Source organism: Piliocolobus tephrosceles, chromosome 13 (genome assembly GCF_002776525.5).
Source record: "Piliocolobus tephrosceles isolate RC106 chromosome 13, ASM277652v3, whole genome shotgun sequence".
Classification (NCBI taxonomy): domain Eukaryota; kingdom Metazoa; phylum Chordata; class Mammalia; order Primates; family Cercopithecidae; genus Piliocolobus; species Piliocolobus tephrosceles.
The window spans coordinates 29,416,965-29,437,839 of NC_045446.1; the positions used below are offsets into that span (position 1 = coordinate 29,416,965).

The 20,875-nt window shown below is 34.6% G+C and overlaps 1 protein-coding gene across 2 annotated transcripts in view; it reads right to left on the bottom strand.

Annotated features, from left to right (window-relative positions):
* Positions 1-20,875, bottom strand: part of PDHX (pyruvate dehydrogenase complex component X) — a 74,083-nt gene that overhangs the window by 18,074 nt on the left and 35,134 nt on the right. For both annotated transcript variants that reach the window (XM_023185496.3, XM_023185497.2), the window contains exons 4-7: positions 17,091-17,290; positions 14,201-14,299; positions 7,966-8,140; positions 4,499-4,646 (exon numbers count right to left, since the gene is read on the bottom strand). In XM_023185496.3, the coding sequence (XP_023041264.2) occupies positions 4,499-4,646; positions 7,966-8,140; positions 14,201-14,299; positions 17,091-17,290 (622 nt within the window). The remainder of the gene's footprint in view (positions 1-4,498; positions 4,647-7,965; positions 8,141-14,200; positions 14,300-17,090; positions 17,291-20,875) is intronic.

Below are 20,875 nucleotides of genomic sequence, written 5' to 3' on the forward strand. Positions count from 1 at the left end.
TTTTCAATATTTTTGTAGAGATAGGGTTTTGTTCTGTTTCCCAGGTGGGTCTTGAACCCCTGTCCTCAAGTGATCCTCCCGCCTCAGCCTCCCAAAGTGCTAGGATTACAGGGATGAGCCATCACGCCTGATCCATTGGTGCGCCATTAGTGGGAATGCAAAATGGCACAGTCACTAAGGAAAACGGTATGGTAGCTCTTTAAAAAATTAAAAATAGAATTATCATATGATCCAGTAATTCCACTTCTGGGGATATACCTAAAATATTTGAAAACAGAGACACAAAGAAATATTTGTACAGCCATGTTTGTAGCAGTATTATTCACAATAGTCAAAAGGTAAAAACAACCTAATGTATTTATCCATTAACACATGAATTAACAAAGTAGGGTATATACATAAAATGGAATATTGTTCAGCCTTAAAAAGGAAATTTTGATACATTTTGCAACATGCATGAACCCTGACGACATAATGCCAAGTGGAATAAGCCAGTCACAAAAGGACAATACCATATGATCCCACTAATATGATGTTATTATTAGTTATTATTCTAATACTTAGAATCATCAAATTTATAGGAACAGAAAGAAGAATGGTGGTTGTCAGGAGTGGTGGGAAAGAGGAATGAAGAGTATACAGAGTTTCCATTTTGTAGGATGAAAAACGTTCTGTAGATGAATGGTGGTAATGGTTGTAAACAATGTAAATGTACTTAACGTCAATGAACTAACTGTACACCGAAAATGGAAGACTCATGTTATATATCCAACTACAATTTTAAAAATTGTTTTAAAAAGGAAAAATGTGAAAGACAAAATAGACTTTTTCAGACAAAAACAGAAAATTTATTGTCAGTCAATCTGTACTATAAAAAGCATTAAAGGAAGTTCTTTGGGTAGAAGAAGTATAATAGCAGACAGCACTTTAATTCTACACAAAGAAATGAAAAAAGGTACAGATAAATATAAAAGACACTTTTCTCCTCATTTTAAAACTCCAAAACAGTTGATTTGCTAAAGCAAAAAAAGGCATTAAACATGTATTCTGGGGCTTATATCATATAGAAGTAAAACATGACAACAGCAGTACAAAATATGAGAGGCAGGAAATGCAAGTATATAGTTATGAGGTTCTTATATTAAACATGGAGTGGGGTGTAATACAATTTGAAGTCAGGCTGTGATAAATTAAAGAAGTACATTGTAAACCCTAAGAAAACCACTGCAAAGACAGTTAAGAAGAGAAAAAAGGAGATAAAATGAAGAAATACAATGGAATGATAACAAAGTAAGTAATCAAAAAGATAAGGAAAGAAGAATAAAAGAGGTGGGACAGAGAGAACACAAAGAAAGAACAAAATGGTAGATTTAAATCCAACTATCCCATTAAATGTGAGTGGTCTAAACATCTTAAGAGACTAAAGAATTGGATAAAATAGCAAGAACCAACTACATGCTGCCTTCAAGAAACCTATTTAAATAAACATATTTACATTTAAAAAGTAAAAAGATGCAAAAAGATATACTATAGAAACACAAGTCAAAGAAATCTGTAGTGGCTACAGATGTGATAAAGAAGGCTTGAGGATAAGGAATATCACAAGGAATAGATAAGGACATGACATGACTGGTCTGTTCAAGAAAACATAAAATTTCTAACTGTGTATGTGGCTAATAATAGATCTTCAGGATACATGAAGCAAAAACTGACAGAGCTGAAAGGAGAAACTACAAATAAATAATTATAATGAGAAATATCAATACTGCTCTCAAAAGACATAAACAACACTATTAACCAGCTTGGCCTGACATTTATAGAACATTCCCTTGCAAAAATAAAAAAATTCTTTTCAAGAACACATACCAAGATAGACCATACTATAAATACAAAATAAATATCAACAAATTTAAGAAAATTGAAATCACATAAAGTGTGTTCTCTAAACACAATGGAGTTAAGCTAGAAATCATAAAAGAAAGAGAAATGAATAGTCCTCAAATAATTTGAAATTAAGTGCACAATTATAAATAACTCATTGATCAAAGAAATCACAAAAGAAATAAATGAGAAAACATTTTTAATTGAATAAAAGGAAAAATAATGCCAGGCGTGGTGTCTCACGCCTATAATTTCAGCACTAAGGGAGGCCAAGGTAGGTGGATCACTTGAGGCCAGGAGTTTGAGACCAGCTTGGCCAATATGCTGAAACCCTGTCTCTAGTAAAAATACAAAAAATTAGCCAGGCATGGTGGTTTGTGCCTGTAATCCTAGCTACTCAAGGCACTGAGGTGAGAGAATCATTTGAATCCAGGAGGCGGTGGTTGAAGTGAAGTGAGATCGCACCACTGCACTCCAGCCTGGGTGACAGAGCAAGAATCTGTCTCAAAAGAAAAAAAGAAAAAAAAAAAAAATCAACATCTGTGGGATACAGCTAAAGCAGTGCTTAAAGATAATTCAAGAGTATTATATGCTTATATTAAAAAATAAAGGTCTCAAATAAATGATCCAAGTTTTCACCTTAAAAAACTAGAAATAAAATAGCAAAGTAAACTGAAAGCAAAGAGAAAAAAAAAAAAATAAAGAACATAAATCAATGAGATCAATATCACAGAAATACTAGGTATGTTAATAAAACCAAATGCTGGTTCTTTGAAAAGATTGAGATCAACAGAACTGATAACCCTTTAGCCAGAGTGATCTAGAGAGTAAAACATACAAATTACTAATATCAAAAACAGAAACATGACTTCAGATAAAACGACAGTATAATAAGGTAATGTGGTGAATAACTTTATGCCAATAAATCTGGTGACTTAGATGACAAACAAATTTCTTGAAAGACACAAACTACCAGAATGCATTCAAGAAAACAAAAGCTGCATCCATTTTAAAAATAAAATTCATAATTAAAAACCTTCCCAAAAAGAAACTCACTAGTGAATGCTACTAAACAATTAAAAAAGAAATAATACTAATTGTACCCAAACTCTTCCAGAAAATAAAGGAGCAGGAAATGTTTTCCAACCCATTCCACTAGATAAGATAACAAATCCGAAAAAATGTCTCCAGAAAAGAAAACTACAGGTCAGCATTTCTCATGGGCATAGGTGTAAAGATTCTAAATAAAATTTTAGAATACAGAATCAAACAATATATGAGAAGGTTAATCATTAAGTGGGCTTTGTTTGAGGAATACAAAGTTGATTCAACACTTGAAAATCAACCAATGTAATTCACTTTATTAACAGACAGAAAAAGGAAAAGTTATCTGAAAAGATGCACAAAAAGTATTTGACAAAATTCAACATCTATTCATGTTTAAAACTCTCTGCAAGCTAGGAACGGACATTCTTTCAACCTGAAAATAATGTTCTACAAAAAACCTACAGCTAACATAAAAGACTGAATGCTTTTCCCCCAAGATCAAGAACAAGGCAAAAACATCTGCTTTTACCATCTATATTCATTATACCAGAGGTCCTAGTCAGTGTAACAAGACAAGAAAATAATATGAAGGCCATATAGGTCAAAAATGAAGAAATAAAACTATTAGTTCATGCTAAAAAATCTGTATGTCTCTCAGCAACCTTATTTATAATTGATTTTTGGAAGAAATATTACAAATTTAATAATCTGCAAATGCCCTCTGAACAAGAAATATAAAATCAAAATTTGCATACAGAAGAATATCTAAGATATTTATAATCTAAAACACCCTTAAAAGTTTTGGATTTTAAACTTAATGAAATGTTAAGGACTGCTTTGTTTAAATACCATACCAAAAAATATTCAAAACAAAAAATAACCATTTGGTCTACACAAATCATTCATGTGTTCTTACAAAAAAATTGACCTATGTAAATGCTAAAGCACACCAAAACATTAAGACCACTTTTGTTTTTAAAATAACTAACCAACCAAATTACAGTACTTTAGATTTCAATATCCCTTATCCAAAATACTTGGAACCAGAAGTGTTTCAGATTTCAAAATTTTTCAGATTTTGTAATACTACATTTACTGTTTGGGCATCTCTAGTCCAAAAATCCCCAAATCTGAAAAGCTACAGTGAGGACTTCCTTTGAGCTTCATGTTGGCACTCAAAAAGTTTCACATGTTGGAGCACTTTGAATTTTTGGTTTTGGGATGCTCAACCTGTATTTTTAAACCTCAGTATGTAACAGAGAATTGAACGCAGTAACTGCCTGCTAAATGAATGTTAACTAAATGTACATTATTCAAATATGACAAAGAGGAAATAAAAGCAAAGTAGAACAGAAACCTTTATTCTGCATAAAGGCATCTGTGGTTTATTTAATACTGTGGAACCAATTCACTTTTTCAAGGAAAACATTACTAATTTTTTTTTTCTCTAGCACAAATATACCCAGAGTAGAAATTGAAATTAAAAAGCTACATTGTGTAATTTTATAAACGATTTCATGACAGTTAAGTGAGCATGTGTTTTGTATTAAGTAAATTCAATTTTACTAACCTTTGACGAGATCTTGCCTAACTTTTAAAACAGCTCCAAGGTCACAGTCAGCAGTAGCATAAGCATGAGGTACAGTACTTTTAGATTCAGTTAATCTTTTGGCAATAACTCTTCGAATATTGCTGGCGGGGATTTCAGTGAATGTGCCCTACAAAAAGATAGCAACCTGTCCATTAAACCACAAGTGGAATAGAAAAAAACAAAAAATAAGCAACTTTATAAACGAAATTCATTCTTGATGACCTAACTTATTAATTAAAGATTAATACAAGAAAAGCACTACTAAAATTCTTAGTATAAGGGAGGAATATAAAAAAACTGGGATGTTTTGGTTTTATAGTATGTAACTACAGAAAAAAGTAATAAAATTCATGTTTCAATTGTGAATGGGATATCTTATGTTACTATGTTTAAGATGATAAAAAAGAAACCTACCAAATAATAATTCCTCCATAGGTGGGTTTGTGTGTGTATACATACATACACACACACCAAACACACACAAGGAGCAATATACATATGTGTACATACATACACAGAGAGAGAGGGAGAAGTGAGAAGAGAGACACAGACATATGCCATCTGTAAGCAGCTTTTGTTACAAATATCACTTAATAAAACTGAAATGGGCTGGGCACAGTGGCTCATGCCTGTAACCTCAGGATTACTTTGGGAGGCTGAGGCAGGCGGATCACGAGGTCAAGAGTTCAAGACCAGCTTGGCCAACATGGTGAAACCCCATCTATACTAAGAATACAAAAATTAGCTAGGTGTGGTGGCGCATGCCTGTAATACCAGCTACTCAGGAGGCTGAGGCAGGAGAATCACTTGAACTGGGGAGGCAGAGGTTGCACTGAGCCAAGATCGCGCCACTGCACTCCAGCCTGGGCGACAGTGCAAGACTGTCTTGGGGAAAAAAAAAAACCAAAAAAACAAACAAAAAAACCCTGAAATAAAACAGCCAATAAATCAACAAACTATTAATATATAGTTGCCCTTTGAATTTTGATGGGGTGACACTCTGATGAACCCATCGTAAGTTGAAAGTATCATAAGTCACAGTGCATTTAATACACATAACCTACTGAACATCACAGCTTAGCCTTAGCCTAGCCTACCATAAATGTGCTCAGAACACTTACATTAGCCTACAGTTGGGCAAAATCATCTGGCTACACACTACATTGCAAAGTAGTGGTCGTTTGCGCTGATGATCACATGGCTAACTGGCAGCTGTGGTGGGCTGCTGCTGCCCAGCATTGCAAGGAAATGCACTGCTTTCTACTGAATGTGTGTCACTTTTACACCATCGTAAAGTCAAAAAATTGTTAGTCGAACCATCTTTTCAAGCACACATGGAACATCCACCAAGACAGGTCATATTATAAATATAAAATAAATCTCAATAAATTTGAGAAGATTGTTCTAAAAATGAAGCGTGTCTCAAAGTGCATTCTCTAAACACAGTGGAGTTAAACTAGAAATCATGAAAGGTAACTGAAGCATCTTCAAATATTTTGAAATTAAATTCACACTTATAAACAATTCATGGATCAAAGAAATCACAAGGGACATTAGAAGCTCAGAGACCTTCTAAACAGGCAATTTAATTATTTCTATTTGGATTTGTAATTTTTAAAAATAACATGAGGATCTTATTTCTTAGAGATTCATAATAGAAAGTATGAATGAGATAATAAAATATCCCTGTAACTTCTCTGTAGTTTTTTCATTCTGTTCCTTGGACCGCTCAAAAAAGCATGATAGGCTTTAAATTATATCTAATTCCTTTCTCGTCCTTCACTCTATTTTGGAATTTCATTACAATCACTTCAAGATAATACAAAGCAAATGAAAGTGAGGCTGATTTCATTTTTACAAATATCATTAAGAAATTAAACACTTTATGTTAGCAAAGTACTTGGTCAAGTAGAATAAATACTCTCTACACACTATAAGAATTCGAAAGTAAGGTTTACTTTCCTAACTTGAATAACTTTTTTTTTTTTTCTTTTTTGAGATAGGGTCTTCCTTTATTCCCCAGGCTGGAGTGCGGTGGCACGAACACAGCTCACTACAGCCTCAACCTCCCAGTCTCAAGTGATTCCCCAACCTCTGCTGCCTGAGTAGTTGGGACTATAGGCACACGCTACCACATTCAGCGGATTTTTAAGTATTTTTGTAGAGATGAGGTCTCACTATGTTGCCCAGGCTGGTCTTTGAATGCCTGGGTGCAGGCAATCCTCCCACCTCAGACTCTCAAAGTGCTAGGATTACAGGTGTAAGGTAACACACCCAGCCTTGAATAATCTACTTTTTAAAGACATATGACCAAACTATACATATTTTATAGTCAATATACCTTATATAGTCAAAGAGTGGACTATACACTCAATATACATAGTGTCTTGTCCAACTGCATGTCCTTAAAGAGTAGGTTATTCAAGTATGCAGTATATTAATCATTAATGGATATTTAAAAATCCGTTTCCCATGAAAGTTGTACTGTTTTCAACTCTCTTAAAGTATCACATGGTATATAGTTCTCCACTAGGAGTACAGATTTATCTATTTATTTTGCTTTTTATTTTTTTAAGTGCCCATTCGATTTTAAATAAACTTGGTTATCCTACACTTCTGATAGGAAGTAAATAACCTGAATAGGAAAGGCACAGCAGAGAGACAAAATGGAGGAATTTGAAAACAAAAAGGGGCTGTTATGCTGCATGCACCTGAGAAGGAAAGAATGACTACCTATATAGTTTTTTATAGTGAGATTATCAATTCCCTAGTTAAAAAGTAGAACACATCCACAAAAGGAAGCTAGTGTCAGCCACTAATTATTAGTATCACACTTAAGACACGAAACATGAGATTGTAGGGAATATATATGTTACTGACGTTGTGGAACCTGTGGTAACTTTAAATTGAATTATAGTTCTAACATTTATTTGGAAGTTAACGTACAAACAAATTTTGGTTTCTGATAGGAAATCTGTAAAACAAAGCATTTGGACTGTTTTTTCTTTATCACTGAGTTACTATTGAAACAGATTAGTAAAACTAATCTGTTTTAAATCTATTCTTAAAACACACAGTAATTGTTCTTATTTTCTCTTTCACTTAAATCTGAAAAATAAAAATCCAGGCCAGGCGTGGTGGCTCACGCCTGTAATCCCAGCACTTTGGCAGGCCAAGGCGGGTGGATCACCTGAAGTCAGGAGTTTGAGATCAGCCTGGCCAACATGGTGAAACCCCATCTCTACTAAAAATACAAAAATTAGGTGGGCGTGTGGTGTGCGCCTATAATCCCAGCTACTCGGGAAGCTGAGGCAGGAGAATTACTTGAACCTGGGAGGCGGAGGCTGCAGTAAGCCGAGATCACGCCACTACACTCCAGCCTGGGTGACAGTGCAAGACTCTGTCTCAAAAAAAAAAGAAACAAAAATGCACTTAGAGAACATTACCACTGCACTGGGTTGTCCAGGAGTTGATACTGGTGGGATCATAGGCCGGGGATAAGATGGCCCAGCTGTGGTCTGTAGGGGCGAAGGTGCTGTGGGAGTGGCTGCAGGGGCTGGAGTTGGTCTGGACTCGGTAATCTTGCCTGTCTGTTTCAACTGGACAAGTCTGAGAGCATCCCTGGAAATAAGAGCAAAGTAGATAACCATAACTAGCAATAAGGAATACAACAGAACTTTCAGAAAATGTAGATGAGATGTGCAGAAAAGATACACAAATATACAGATGTCAAGGTTATAATCAAAAACCAATTATTTGAGCTAGAAAATTAAATCCTGTCTCTTACCTGGTCTGCTGACCATTATTTGTCATGTTTTAATATTTGCATATTTTCAAAAACCAAACAATAACTAAAATTTTATTAAAATTGAGCATAAGCATTGATTTTTAAAAAGGAAATTAGTCTTTTTTCTGTACAGTGGATGTTATTTGGTAGATCAACAATTAATTAAACCATACTCTCATCCTTCATAGTCATGAAATAATATTCACATGGCATTCAAAAAGTGTCAAGTTTATTGTAAATATGGCTTTCACCAGGATACTTCCTACATCATTGTTCACTTATTGTTTATTCATTGTTTATTATAGTGCAAATCAGCTTATTTATGACCAGGAAATCAAATCATTTTAAATTTTACTCAATATGCCATCAGTACAACCTAATATAACAAATCTAACCCATGATATATTTTAGAATGAAAAATAACTAGTTACAGACTTGCCTTTGTATTACTCCGTAAAACAAAGGTATTTTTGTCTTATAAGAGGATATAATTAGATTACTAAATATGCTAAGCCCTCAACTCACTATGCTAAGTTACAGTGGTATTAGGCAATATATTTTCTTAAAATAATTTTTGGAACATTTTAATATCCAGTAAGTATTTAGGAAAGTATTTTTTCCAATTTAAGAAAAAAAAATTGTTTTATATAACCTAAAAAAAATTCAGGGTGACACAAAATCTAAAGAAAAATTATTTCTCAAACAGTTAATATTTTGGTATTATTTTTCAAAAAAACTGATGAAAGATTAAAACCTAGAACCTGTTGAGCATATTTGAGAAGACCCTTTTACTTGTGGCAACATGGTAGGAAGAATTCTGAGATGGCCCCAATATTCCTGCCCCGGGTGTACACGCCCCATATAATCCCTCTTGACGGTATCTGGCCTGTGAATATGATGGATGTCACTCCCATGATTAGGTCCTATTATGTGACAAAATTGGTGGCATTTTATAGATATATGAGACTTCAAATCAGTTGCATTTGAGTTAATCAAAAGGCAAACTACCCTGGAGAGGGCAAATACATCAGGTAATCTCTTAAAAGAAATTAGGCCTTCCTGGAAGAAGAGACTTGAAGTAAAGAGATTCAACTACTGGCCTGAGAGAAGCAAACATGCATGTTGTGAACTGCTTATGGAGACCACACATAGCAAGGCCCTGCACATGGCCTCTGGGAGCTGTCAGGGGTTCTTGGCTGACAGCTAGAAAGAAAACAAGGGCCACAGTCCTACAGTCCCAAGGAAATACATTCTGTGAACAACCGCATGAGATTGGAAGAGGACCCCAAGCTTCACATGAGTCCCCAGCCTTGGCCAATACTTTGATTTCAGCCTTATGAGTCCATGAGTTCAGAACCTGGCCATGCTATGCCAGGACTTCTAACCTACTTAACTGTTAGAAAACAAACAGGTATTATTTTAAGCCGGTAAGTTTATTGTAACTTGTTATGCAATAATAGAACACCAACACAAGCAGGAACACTCTAACTGAGGTGCAAAAATCTGTATGGTTAATGCCTGATTACATCTATTTAAAAAAAAAGGTTGCTGACACTAAATTGACACATTTTTAGCATAACTATTACTTATTAGCATATTTAGTAATATGTAATATTTAGCATAACTAATATAGCATAAATAATATGTAATATGTAGCATAAATATTACATATTTAACATAACTATTACTTGTTACTTTATTTTTTAAAAAGCAGTTTAGTTTTATCTCTGTAGGTTCTTGGGTAGGTTAATCATAAAGAAGCAGGAAGAAAATTCATTCTGGCCACTGGCTCACAAAAACTTTTATTGCTGATTTTATTTTTTATATTTTTATTTTTTAAAGCGTCTCACTCAGTCACCCAGGTTGGAGTGCAGTGGCACAATCTCAGCTCACTGCAACCACCGCCTCCCGGGTTCAAGAGATTCTCATGCCTCAGCCTCCCTAGTAGCTGGGAATAGAGGTGTGCACCACCACACCTGGCTAAGCTTTATAGTTTTAGTAGAGATGGGGTTTTATCATGTTGGCCAGACTGGTCTCAAACTCCTGGACTCAAGTGATTCGCCACCCTTGGCCTCCCAAAGCGCTGGGATTACAGGTGTGAGCCACTACACCTGGCCTTTTTATTACCGATTTTATACTTACATACCTATGAAGTATAAATCTTAATTATTCTTTAGTAACAGCCAACGATTTAGTTTTCTGTAAGGCAGAAAATGGTTTTAATGATTTCTGCACATTAAATAATCAGACTAAACTCGGAGCGTTAGGTAGACATTAAAAGCTATAAAAATTAGGAGAAAAACAAATCTGCAGATAGGCAGAGGATGCTCTGGAGGTTAACTCAGGTAGAACCTTCTCTACTGGTTTCCCTGAGAGAACAATTCATTTGGGTGTGACATGAATTCATTTTGAAAAGAAATGCCACTAAAACACAATAGGCACTTGCCTGTCATACTTACCTAATTTTTGATGCTGTGTGATGAACACAAATATTACTACAACTATGATTTAAGACACAGATGTACCAAAGACATTGGGGCTGCAGGCAAAGAACCTAAATGTCTTCTGCTTCTAATTGTGGCCTTGACACTGCTTTCTTAAAACAGTCACATGTACAAGCGAAGTCAAGTCTACATGCTTTGGTACAACATATGTATTCTGACCAATGCTTGTTTTAAGGCAAAATTAAAATAGTAGCCCTGATACCTAAGATTTTTTTCACAAATACAGTGGGCTGGAGGCATCTGGAACTGATTTTTCTACTCGCACTTTTAGTGGACATGGTATGGAGGATGTCCTCACCATGTCAAGAATGTGTGCTGGCCGGGCACGGTGGCTCACGTCTGCATTCCCAGCACTTTGAGAGTCTGAGGTGGAAGGATCACCTGAGGCCAAGAGCTTGAGACCAGTCTGGGCAACCTAGTGAGAAACGATCTCTACAAAATTTTTTAAAAAATTTAGCCAGGCATGGTGGCACACCTGTAGTCCCAACTATTTGAGAGGCTGAGGTGACAGGACTACAGCCTAGGAGTTCAAGGCTGCAGTGAGCTATGAACACACCACGGCACCCCAACCTGGGTGACAGAGTGAGAGCCTATCTCTCTCTTAAAGAAAAAAAAATAAAAAAATGAAAAATAAAAAAGTGTGCTAAGATATTTTGGGGACAGTTATGCCAAGGCCTGCACTTTTTCAACTGTATCAGAAGATGACATTAGGCTACAATTTTTCCAAAGCTCACCTTAATGATAAACTTAAAATGCAGGCATTTTTAGTAGTATAGAAAAGCAAAAATCCTCAATAATGTATGCTTTCAGGATTCATTTTTCTCATAAAATCTTTTGTACTAATTCTTATTTTGAAGACCAAAGGTTGATGCCTTTCTCATGGAGAGTTAAGGAATAAGGGCAGGGAAGAGAAAAGGGTAACAGGGTAGAAAAGATGGCAATAATACTAAAAGCCTAACTCTTTAATACTGCTTCCTTATGGTATTCAGGAGATAATACCATTTTGTTCTTAAGAAATGTTTCATTAATATTATAACTTTCAACTCAGGTTTAAAAAAAAAGATATTTGTGCACCATACATGTATTAAGTACACATGGAAAGAAAAGGAAGGAAGAAACCTTTATTTCTTTATTCTACTGCTGTCACACTACTGAACTGCCCTCCAAAAGGTTACCACATCACCAAATTTAAGAGTCTTTTCTTAGATCCTACCATCCTTGACTTTTCCCACATTTCCCAGGTATCCTCCAACTCAAGGATTTTAACCTCTAAATAGTTTCCCTATTTATGAACTCAACTACAACAATTGCTTTATTATCTACCAAATCTACCTCTCTAATCCCAAACTGTCTCCTGAGATACATCTTCATCTTACTGATATTGATACCTACACGGCTTCTAAGTCCTGAAAGTAAGCTTCAAACATTACTAACTCCACCAAAACAAATGCTTCCCAAATCCTTTATTTCTATTTCTGGAGACAAAACTATCATCACCTAGACCAGATCCAAATTCATTCCTTTATTTGTTGCTACTCTGGCCTACACTCCACATTTAATCTGTGAAGGTTTCTGGACTTTATCCTTACATTGTTGTCTATATCAGGAATCTTCCTTTTAGATCTTCTAACCACATTCAAGTATTCATTAGCTCTTACCTGGATTACTTTAGGAGCCTATTAATTTATCTCCTTAACTCATCTTTTTCTGCTCCAGTTTATCTTACACAAATTTGCAGAACTGATCCCCCTAAGGTGCAACAATCATTATTTTACATTTCACCAAATCCTCAAAGATTAATGAATTAAATACAGACTCTTCTTCCTAATCCTCAGAATTATGAGCAAGGCAAGTCTACTTTGTTATAAAAATAGTTGCTTTCTCCCATTTTTACAGAGAGTGCTACTAAGGCACAGACTGGTAGAGACTAACAAGATTAAGATACCAACAGTAGACACAAATCGGGATTAGTGTGGGGAAGAAACTGGGATTAACTGGCAACCAAGGTTCTTAATTTTAATTTTTTACAGCTAAGTGTAACTTTTAAGTCCTTTAACTAAAAATCCCACGGTCTGGGATGTTGCCTTTCAGTCAGCTCTCAGGACAGCTGATTTCCAACTCATGCAGTGTGGCATGAACTTCACAGTATGTGTGTGATAGAACCACATACTCACATTCAGTTAACAAATCAGTAAGAGTGCAATATAGATAAATGAGGATATCTAAGAATTAAAGCTACATACTGCTTTCAATAAAATAAACACCCAACAGTAAGCCAATGCTTTCCTGAAGAGTAAAATAACCCAGTGGAAAAAAGAAGAAGTTGCCTGGCCCAACATTGCCACTTATAATTTAATAACCATTGCTCTCTCTTGACTTATAAAAATTCTGGCCAATATTATTTATTATATTCTATCAATACTAGATAAACATGGAATGAGTACATTGCTTTAAAACATAAACTCAATTTGAAACATTTACTATTACCGCCAATAGAAATGTAGCACATAACACTACTGAAATTTTACATTAGTTCATAAGCCTATTTGATTAATCTTTGTCTACCCTACTAGACTAAGTTTCAACAGAAAAGGGGCCATCTGTTTTGAAAGACCCAAAAATTTAAACTAATGCAAAGACACACCAGTGTTGCGGAATAGAAAGACCCATCATCATAAAGACGTCTGTTCTCACAAAGTTTATTTAAAATGTGATACAATCCCATAAAAATACCCCTCACTCCTACCCATGGAGCTAGATGAACTGCTTAAAATTCATTTGGAAGAACAATAAAATAAGAATGAACTAAGAAAACTGATTAATTAAAAAAAAAAGAGCAAGGCTATCGCTATCAGATGTAAAGCATACAGTAAAACATTTCTAATTAAAAATGTGGTACTAAAAAAGTATGGTACTAACTCATGAGCAGATGGATCAATGAAATGGAAAAGAAAATCTAAAAAGAGATCAAACTGTATATGGAAATTGCTTTATAACAGTACAAGTGAATAAAATTCAAACGGATAATGAAAATAATTTTTTTAAAATATATTTCCTTGTTTTAGAAATGTAAATGTTACTGCATGATTTCATACACTTAATACTGTATAAAGTTTCACTGTTCCGCACTCTAATTTTCTGCATTTATTACCACTTCTAAGGATCTTGCTTAGTTACCAAATTAGAGTTGTTCTTCAGTGATGCTATAATTATTCAGAAAACAACTCTTGCACACAATATAATTTACAATGATAAAAGCAATTAAAAGTACAAAAGAACAGTGTACCTCCTTTTAAATCTTAAGACTGAATAAGCTCTTTTTATTTTCTTTCAAAAAAACATGATCATAATAAATAATGGAATTGGTTATTACAAAAAGCAAACACATACTCTTTAGTGAATATCCCCCGAGGGCCAGTGGCTGTGCCCTGGCTAGCATCCAGTGAGTGTTTTTCCAGAATATTGCGGGCAGCTGGACTTAAACGGAACCTAAGAAAAAAATATGAAGGTTAATAGAACCAATTAACACTTACATTTGATTCAAATAGATCTAAATGTCAACAGTTTTGCAAATAATTTTTAAAATCTTATAATAAAGTTAAAATGACTCCCACAGATGGTCACAGTCAAATAATCTGTACCAATTTATTTTATTCTTTAAACATTTTCATAAAAATTTAGTTACTATTTCTAAATATTGTTTTAGTAAGAATAAATATTCATTAGGGGAAAGAGCTTCTATTTCAACCAATTACTTTCACATGGGTGCTCATCACAAACATCAATTGTTTCTTCATATATTTTGTTATATTGTTGCTTCATATATTTTGTATTGTGTCAAATGATACCTAAAATTTACCATTTTAAGCATTTTTAGGTGTATAATTGAGTGGCATTTAGCACAATCACACTACTGTGCAACCATCACCACCATCTATCTCCAGAAATTTTCATTTTCCCAAATTGAACTCTGTATCTATTAAACAGTAACTCTCCATTCCTCCCTCCTCCCAACCCCTGGTAACCATTCTCTTTGTCTCTATCAATTTGACTACTTCAGGTACCTCACATGAATAGAATCATACAGTATTTGTCTTTTTGTGACTAGCTTATTTTACTCAAGGTTTATCCATGCAGCATTTACCAGAATTTCCTTCCTAAAAAGCTGAATCACATTTCATAGCATTTTGGACTTACGAGTTGTTTCTACCATTTTGCTACTGTGAATAATGTTGCTATGAACATAGACGTACAAATATCTCTTTCTAGTCTTTGCTTTCAGTTATTTTGCATATTTATCCGGAAGTGGACCTGCTAGATGATATGGTAATTCTCATTTTCTGAGAAACTGCCATACTGTTTTCCACAGTAGCTGCAGCATTTTACACTTCCACTAGGCAACAACAAGGGTTCCAAATTATCCATGTCCTTGCCAACACCTGTCATATTCTGGGTCTGGTTTGGTTTTCGTTTGTTTGTTTGTTTTGATAATGGCCATCCTGAAGGGTATGAAGGGATGTCTCATTGTGGTTTTGATTTCATTTCCTTAATGGTTAGTGACGGTGAACATCTTTTTCATGTGCCTGCTGGCAATCTATGTATCTTCTTGGGAGAAATATTATTAAAGTCCTTTGCCTATTTTTTAATTGGGTTGTTTTGCTGAGGTTGAATTGTATATATAAACATATATATATATTTATATATATATATAGCATACCTAAGATTACATGACTAACAGTATATCTCCTTTAAGCAAAGTAGTAAACAAATGACTACACAGTCAGATAAAGAAAATAAGCCCGATTAGTACAGATTAAAACAGGCTGGGTCTAGAAATTAAACCTAAGAAACAGAAACAACTGTGGAACTTGCTGCATTTCAGGGAAGTATTAAATAACTCTCATATGGGCCCAGTGTTATTAAATCTTTAGACTTTTCAAGAGAAACTGAAATTTTAGATATTTATATAAGATTAGTGACCAACCAACCAAAATAAAAGTTTTTTTTCATTCACTGTGTGGGCCCAAAAGTATGCAGAGTTCACAGGTCAGGTTTTTAACCTACATAGTGGGGCCTCAGATTCATGCAAGTCTCTGATGATGACAGATCTTAAATAGGGTATACACTATTATTATCTTTGCAAGGGGAGAAGACCATTAGTTAGAAGACATCAGTGAGACTGTCTTCCAATTTTTAGGGTAAATGAAAGAGGAGACAGTAAATGGGAGTCAAGGCAACAGAGTCAGAAACACTTTGCACAGGGAATTTAAAATCAGTATTTCAAAAAGCAGGCAGGACATGGTTGCTCATGCCTGTAATCCCCAGCACTCTGGGAGGACAAGGCAGGCAGATCATGAAGTCAGGAGTTTGAGACCAGCCTGACCAACATGGAGAAACCCTGTCTCTACCAAAAATACAAAAAAACTAGCCAGGCAAGGTGGTGCATGCCTGTAATCCCAGCTACTCAGGAGGTTGAGGCAGGAGAATCGCTTGAACCCAGGAGACGGAGGTTGCAGTGAGCTGAGATTGCACCATTGCACTCCAGCCTGGGCAATGAGAACAAATTCTGTCACTGCCCCCCACAAAAAAAGCACGGTGGATTCTTTTCTGACAATGATAAAGTAAAGGAAAAAATGTTTAAGAATGAAGAGGTCTACGTTATGAAGATCTTTTTCTCATAAAGAAAAAGTAATGTTGTATAATTATATGGAATACTAAATAAATGAAACGTTAGAATTTATAGAGTTCTTCTATTAAAGCAATGTAAAACTAAAGTGAAATGATGTGTATTAAGTTGTCTGTTTTGTTACAGAACAGACAAAATTGAGCTCCAGTCTGTGCCGGAAACTCATAATGCAGACTAGTTTGTAAACGAATGCACGTTAAAACATGAATTCTATTTTATATCAGACAGACACTCAAGCTTGGAATTCCTGTAATTAGAACTCCATAAATGGTAACAGAGTATGAAGTTTGGTATACTGAATTCCATTCTAGACTTCTAAAACCTAATTCAACCTCAACATGGACACATACTGTTTGGTTTTCCATTGTGCAAGCAGGGCTTTCAGAGTACTTGGAACATAGCAGATATTCAATAACTATTTACTGAATGAACAATGATGGTTGAAAAAAAAAAAAGCACACACTCTAAGGTCTGAGTGTGCTGAGAACAGCAACTTCTATATGATGTACAACGATGTGCGAATATAATGATTACAACTCCGTAAGAACTGCCGTAACCATTTTTTTACATCATCTTTTGAATAAATATACTCACTGTAGTGTCCCAGGTATGTGTTCCTTTTTGACAGGGATGGAAATCTGTGGTTCTGGTGAGGGGCGAGGCTCTGAAGGTTTTGAAACTGGTGGTGGAGGGCCTAAATCTTTGGGAATTTCAACAAGTTTCCAATCTTCTCCTTCTTCTACTATCAAACCAATTAGTGAACCTAGCCGTATATTTTTACTTCCTTCTTCAACCTATATTTAAAAAAGAAATAACTGTAGAGAAGTAAAACCCCATGACTGCATTACATAGTTTATTCCTTTGTTGGGAAATTTTCCCCTTAAGATATCTTAATTTGAGCTAAAAGCTGCTTCCAAGACAGTTTGCCTCAGTCTTCCACCTGTCACCTTCTCCATTTTCTCCCACTTATACCTTCCTTCACTATTCTCCTCTTCCCAGTTGCTAATGCTACCTTCTGAAATAAAGGATAACTCTAGAATGTATCCTCTGAGAGCCTTCAAATAAACATATAAGATCCATCATTATCATCTTGTTTTTTGATGTCAACACAAATCCAAAACAGGAGCCTATGGCTACACATTTTAACCATTTGTCTTTCCCACACAGTTTCTATGCAATGGTTTCAGAATTCCAAAAGCTCAGAAGGGATTAACTCCTTCAACTTAGTCCAATCTACTAAAATTTACCTAATGCAAGAATCTTTTCAATAAACTTAGTCTGAAAAGATGAACATTCCAATGCATAGATAGAACTGGTTAACTATTCCGGTTAATGTTAAATACAGTCTACTTCTTTATATTTAATTATTTCCCTGTATATCTATTTATAAAACCTGAAAAATAAAATAAAACCTCATGAGTTTTTTATAAGTATATCAGAAACACAGTGGTGTCTCAGTTAATAAAGCATTTTTTCACAGATAATGCCAATTAAACACTTAAATTGAAGATAATGTTCTTAAAAGTTAAGACAGGTGTATTTTAAGCATTTCAGCAGCATTAATTTATAAAGAAAGGGTTAATTCTAATTTACTTATTAAAAATAAGTCCCTAGAAAACCTTCAGATAACAATATTTTATAAGTTCACTACTGGAAGAAAATGTCATTCCCTTAAAATTTTCTATTATTCCCTTTCAATTACTCTAAATAAGGTTCATTAGCTATATTTAACAAACAATAAAATGATAGGCTGCAGGGTGTCCACTAATACAGTAATGATAAGGAAAAGCATAACTTCTAGAATGAGTTTGACACTTCAGAGTAACACTAATTTCAATGCTTACTGGTATGTTCACTATCGTTAATAAGGCATAAGTTATAAGGGGTTAGGAAGCTAAGTTTACTAATTACTGATGAGGAAGAAAAACAGCAATGCTTTGATGAAGCAAAATGTATATATATATGAAATTAGTATAGAAAACTGAATAGGAATGTTTAATCAATTACAAGCTATGGAAGAATACTAAGAAATCCAAGAAAAATTTAGTTGCTTAGTTGTTTGCCACACACTAAAAAATTTTGTTTCTTGCAGAGTTCATTTTCTTTACTATGTCAAAAAGATGAATTAAGATTATTATCAGACCAGTATTTGTCTTCTAAAAGTGTTCATAATTACCTGCGTGTGAATTGCTAACTCAAAAATCAAAGTAAAATGACTAATTTTCTTTAAAAATTTATACAAACGTTAATTCCTTTCGAAACTGAATCAGAAATAGGATCAATATCCAAGTACAAAGAACATCATTCAAATATAAAGCATTAAAAAAAGTTTTGTTTTAAAAATATCAATAGATTTCTAAAATCTGAGTCAGACAACCGTACTAAATCTGAAACTGATACCTCACCTTCTGTTTCATTTACTGTAAATCATATAAACGATTCCATACATACTCTACCAACATAACACTGACACCTTCACAAGTAGGCAATAAACAGCATTTATCATCATTTCAATTTTTATCATTATCTAAATATCAAATAAAATTTATTTTTAACCATTCACATTTTTTTATTTAAAAAAGTGACACCATGAAGCATGAAACCCAAATATAATGGACAAGGACAAGTGATGCACTACCATACAACTTGAATATATAACAGAAGATAAAATACAGCTGATTATAATTCCATTTAAAGTCATTAAAATCTCTATATGAATTTAAGATAATTTCTTCAACCTTTCCTATTCCTTTGGTGCAAACAGAGATCTTTCAGAGGTGTGCTGATTTCCTGTAGACATTTGCTTACATTGTAGGAGGCAAATATTCAAAACCAGTGTAGATTTAGTATAGAGGAGTAAATAGTACTCTTTGCAAAACTGTTTAGAAACCAAGCAGGCCTCTGTTACTGTTCCCTTTCCTCTCCGAGCTACCTCCATGGATACAGTTTGCTCTACCAAAGCATCTGGAGCTAAGGACATCTCAAATGCCAGAGTTTTCCTATGCACTCAGCTTACTTGACCAAAGCCCTCTCTTACTCTTGTGCCAATGATTTCTTAATATTAAATGTAGGGTTTTTATACATAGCTCTATTAACTTAGAGCCCATCAATGCTGAAATACTGAATGTTGAGTCTATCATTTCAAATATTAGCCTTCCCTCCCAGTTGTGTACAGAATTCAAGAGTTTCAATGCTGGCTCCACCACTTACTAGTTATGTGACCTTAGTAGTTTCCTTATCTCGCCATGCTTGCTTTCTGAGCTGTAAGATGCAAATAACAGTAGCTATTTCACATTGTTGTTATAAGGAAAAGATGAGTTATATGTAAGGCCCTTAGAATAGGGTCTGGTAGCTAGGAACTTGTTTTCATTTTCATTGCTAAAGGTATTATTATTGTTGTTACTGCTGTGGTGTTTTCCTTCAAATTATGGATTTTTTTAAAACAATACATTCAACATGGATCAGTATTAGACTACAGGGGACTGTCCCCTTGGTATGGGCTAGAAATTCATGCCTAAGGTTTAGCATGTGGCTGGCATCACTAAAGGGCAAACATCAACATATACGATAATGGGTAGTAAGGCCTGTGACAAACTATTTCTTCATAATTCTCATACAGAGGCTGAATTCTATCCTTCAAGCCCAGGTCACTAGTGTGAGGCTTCTGTACCAGAGACTTCTCACATCTTAACCAATGAATCACCTGCAAATGTGCTACAAACAGCTCACCTAAGCTCATCTGTGTATACAAGGATATGAGAGGCAAAACATTTACAGCAGTATGTCCAACAGAGAAATTGAGGGGGTTCATTCCATTAAAGGTGCAAGTAAATATTGTCTGTTTTAATCCTGGTATTTTAAAATCAGTACATTAAGCAATTATTTAAGTATTTTTATCCTTTAAAATAGAGCAGTTTGAAAGCTACCAAGTGACTACTGACAGAGCATGTGCAGCAGTTAGTGGCGATGACCTGGGTCACGTGACTGACTTACCTGGTTCATCACTATGATTTTCCATCATGGTGTGAACCATTATACAGTTTTGAACTGTTTTTATTCTTCAAAGTATACTGTTTATCTTATATGGACAATGAACTTTGGTTTATAAGGAAGTACATAAGAAATACTGAAAATGAAAACAAATCAATGATAAGCTAAAATACAAAGGGGAAGAAGAAACATTCATTAAGCCCTTGAATAACAGCTGTCTGGCTTTCAAGTCTCAGGCACTGTTCTAGCACAACATTAACTCATTTAATCCTAACAACCTTCTGAGGTAAATACTATCATTATTCCCATTTATAGATGAGAAAATTAAAGCACAAAGAGGTTATGTAACTTGCTCAAGATCACAAGACAAGTATGTAGCAGAGGCAGGA